Source organism: Arachis ipaensis, chromosome B2 (genome assembly GCF_059453495.1).
Source record: "Arachis ipaensis isolate K30076 ecotype BB chromosome B2, ASM5945349v1, whole genome shotgun sequence".
Lineage (NCBI taxonomy): Eukaryota > Viridiplantae > Streptophyta > Magnoliopsida > Fabales > Fabaceae > Arachis > Arachis ipaensis.
This window is the reverse complement of record NC_142437.1, coordinates 16,333,794-16,338,307: the sequence shown is the minus strand read 5'-3', so window position 1 is coordinate 16,338,307 and position 4,514 is coordinate 16,333,794. Positions and strand designations below refer to the sequence as shown.

Here is a 4,514-nt window from a genome sequence, read left to right as displayed (position 1 = left end):
TTCTATGTTCAGCCGAATCTTAATAAAAAAGTAAAAAAAATTTCTTCGATACACTTGGACACATCTAAATACCATTATGTATCAACGTGTTTAGTCTTATTCTTAACATGTATTATTGAAATGAGTTTAGAAATAATATACCTTATTAATAATTAAAACAAAATATATTTTAAATACTTTATATAATTAAAAAAATATTAAAAATAATTAAAAATTAATTTATATTTTAATATCAATAAAATACTAAAATGATATTACAATTTATCTAAAAAATATTTTGTTTTCGATATATATACCATGTCCCCGTCTCTTATAAAAATTTTAAATTTGCGTATCTATATGTATCGTGTCATGTCGTATCCCGTATCCGTATCAGTGTCCATACATCATAAATCACAACACATACTCCAAATACATTTATAGTAAAAAAAAAAAAAAGAAATTTTCAAAAAAATTTTGGTTCATCCATCCATGCACATCCATTTGATCCATGCGACTTATCACAAATAAAAAAAAAATCATGTAAGCACTTATTGTAGTGCACATGTTTCACTAAATAGCATGGCATACACAAAAAGTCAATCCTATGCTAATAAATTGGTCATAACACCAATAAAGTATTAATAAATCAGAAGCAAAGCCTAGATCATAAACTTGAAAAGCATCATACATATAAGTTAGTTTGGATAGATTTATAAGTATTTTGTTTTTTTACTCTTAATTTATAGAAAATTATAGTATTAATATTTAGTATAATTTTTAAAATTAAATTATAACTTTTTAAAAAATTATTTAAGTACTTATCAAAAAGTTAAAAAATAATTTTTTTTATAATAAAAAATTTTTTATTATTTTTTTTTTAAAATAAATACTTTTAAGATTAAAAAATCAAATACAAAATAATTTATTTATAATGAATAATTTTTAATATAAATATTTATTATTTAATTTTTTTCAAAAAAAATTAATTAAATTGTTTATCCAAATTGAGTCATAGTGCACATGTTTCACTAAATGGCATGGCATTCTCAAAAAGTTAATCATATGCTAATAAATTAGTCATAACACCAACAAAGTATTAATAAATCAAAAGCAAAGTCTAAATCATAAACTTGAAAAGCATTATATATATAGTGAACATGTTTCACTAAATTGCATAGCATATCTAAAAAGTTAATCTTATGCTAATAAATTAGCCATAACATTTTTTTTCTTTTTTCTTTTCTGTTCTTTTTTTTTTCTCTTGGTTGTTCACCAAAAAAAATTAGCCATAACACTAACAAAGTATTAAACCGGAAGCAAAGTGTTGACCATCAAAAAAATGTTATGTGATAAAAAATAGCCAAAATAAAATTAGACTACTACATCACATGTAATTATACTCTCTAATATACATTAGTGTGTTGTTTTTGAAAAGATATAACTTAGGCTAACTGTAATTAATTATTATATTTAGTTGGTGCTAGTTATTTCAGTTAGTAAGAATTGTCTTTGGGTGTAGTGTGATACGTACTCAGCCTCCTAATTTCTTGTGGTATGTACTCAGCTTCCTATATAAAAGTAGAATTTGCCTTTAGTGTAATTCTTGAATTCTAAGATACAATACACTATTTCTCTTTTTTTTACTGCTGCATAATTTTTTCATTACTTATAAGAATCTTTTAGTTTTAATGAAGGTACTCGTTAATGTTATATTTTAAAAAGTAAATTATGACATACATCAAATATTGATAAAGAATAATTTAAACCAAAGAAAACCAACAAAGATTGAAAATATAAGTGGCCATAAAAATAAAGAACATACAAGTCTTGTAAATACTGATCTCATCGGGATAACTTAAATAGCATCCAATAGACAATACAAAATTCATTATAACATTCTTTTAAGCTTTTCTTTATATATATATATATATATATATATATATATATATTAGTTCAAAAAAAAAAATTGTGACTCTTGCTAATAGAACTAGCATAGACCCTCTAGATACTTTTTCCCTTTATTCAAAATCCATTGTAGTTCATTTCATATCTTCACTCTTCAGAGGCAAAATATTATTTCAATGATTGAAACTACCATACCTAAGTCTCATTATCAAGAATATGACTAAATTGGATGACCATGAATATAATGAGTAACGACAAATAAAAGATTGAAATCTGAACTTGTTAATTTGTAGAAGATATTTTAACGAAAAATAAGAGATTAAATGTTTATTATTTTACTAACTAGTAATTACACAATCATCGTTAATATATTAATTAGTAAAATATATTTATTTTTGCTTTTGAAACCATGATAAATTAGCTAGGTAACAAGTAACGAGATTTATTAGTTCTAATAGTCTTTTTGTTTTGCTGTCTCCTTTGTATGTAAAGAGATAAAACTAACCTAGCCTTTCTACCCATTATCTCGCATAGAAGCACTTTTTTATTAGAATAATGTTTTATAATTAATATAATTTATTATTTTTTATCAACATTTAGTGAATAAAAATTATTTTTATATTAAATTCTAAAAATTATTGTCGAATCGCCTTTCAAGAGTCTACGTTAAATGTGATGTTCACATGAAATGAAGCAGTCAACCTACAGAACCGATCTTAATGGTATCCTGCAACAGAATTCGTTTTTACGAAAAAGAAAGGGTAAAAAAATCTAAAGAAATCAATTCAAAACAGAATAATACCAAGTCTCCACAACATTCTATTCTAATGCGAATATTTCTTTCTTATTTAACAGTAAACCCCCGACCAATTGACCACACATGCATACACCGACCCAACAAGGCACATCTTGAATCAAAGCACATGATATCAAAATGAATAACACCGGGAACGAAGGTACACCTATTGTAGATACCTACGTCACCCCTCTTGTTCTCTCCGCCATCGGGGTAATAGCCATGGTTCTTATAGTTACAACATTCTTCTTCATCTTCTGGTGGCAATACCTTAGGCCGTATCGGGATCAAACTATTAATAACACAGCTTCTGGAAGCCCTGGAAAAAATAATGGAGTCGATGAGGAAATCCTCAAAAAGATCCCTCTTATTACCTACAACAACCGGTGGCAAATAGAACCGGAATGTTCTATTTGCCTCGGCGAGTTGAAGGACGGGGAGGTGCTGAGGTTGTTACCCGCTTGCAACCATGCTTTTCACGTTCCATGCATTGACGAATGGTTCAAGGAGCACACCAATTGTCCCAACTGTCGCTCACTCATCACCTGCGAAGGTAATGAGCCAGAAGATGTATTATGTTCTCAGGAAATCAGTGACGACACTTGGGTAAGGGTGGTCACTCATGGTTATGATGACGATCATAATAACAATGATGACAATGATGACGATGATGCTAGTAATTCTTCCAATTCAACAAACTCGAGATTAGAACGACTTAAACACCCTAGTTCCGTACCATTATGTCACATGAAGAACAATCAATGTTCCTTTGGGATGAAGTTGAAGAGGTCCTTCTCTATGGATCAATCATATCTATGCGTTGCTGTTACCATACAACAAAGAGATCATAGTGTTCATCACCAAGAACTAGAGGCTTCTACCTCTTCTTCTTCATCGAGTAAAAGTAAAGGTATTATGATGATGAACCGCTATAAATCAAGATCATTGTCTATGAAGCATATTGATCAAATGTCTAGGGTGCTCGTAAGACCCCCCTCGCAATTTCGGAATGGTAGCTTTGGGGGATTCAATAATTTCATTCTTCCCTATTGAGATAAAATTAAACAAGTTCTAACAAACTTATCAATTATCAGAGTACGTAACGTAAACAAAACAAAAATCAAAACTCATATAATATAATAATACAATAACCTGGTTAATTATAAGTACTGAGGATGAATGGACTCTCTTTAGTCTTGTTTAATTTCAGTATGTTCTTTGCTTTGTTACTCTGTGGCTACATCAGTGTGATAGTTTGAGAGAGCCTTAGTGTGATAGTTTGAGAGAGCCTTAGGTTCAAATAATTTTGTTGAGGACAATATTTTGTTTTGTAGGTTGTTCGTCTATGGTAAATAGACATTGCACTTTGTAGTAGTAGTAGTCTCTATCTATGAATTTGAAATCCAGCAATAATTTTCTTTTTCTTCAAAGACAAAAATTAGAATAATGATGATATATCATCTTATTTAAAATATTAAATATGAAAAATTAAGTCTCTACAAAAAAAATCTAAATTTTACCATGCTTGAAAAGAGTACCAAAAAGTAAAAAAAAATATAGTCATCTGGCCATGCTTTTTTAGTTATAATCATGCTTTTGTAGGGGTAACATGTGCAACCTTGGCCTTTGCTCTATCGGTACACTTTTATTGAAATATGATCATGCTTAATTTGTTATCATCCTATTACCTATTGCCACGCTTTGCTATATGTATAATTTTATAGCCACATTTCTAAGCGTACTCTTCTATGAACATATAGCCACACTTTCTTAAATGTACCTAGATGTGAATTATGGTCATATTTTTTAAATTGTGTACTTAGATATAAAT

At 28.5% G+C, this 4,514-nt stretch overlaps 1 protein-coding gene across 1 annotated transcript; it reads left to right on the top strand.

The window, feature by feature from the left end:
- Positions 1-2,821: 2,821 nt before the first annotated feature.
- LOC107626991 (uncharacterized) lies at positions 2,822-3,736 on the top strand. The gene has a single exon (XM_016329873.1). The coding sequence runs from the start codon at positions 2,822-2,824 to the stop codon at positions 3,734-3,736; it is 915 nt and encodes a 304-aa protein (XP_016185359.1).
- The last annotated feature ends 778 nt before the right edge of the window (positions 3,737-4,514 follow it).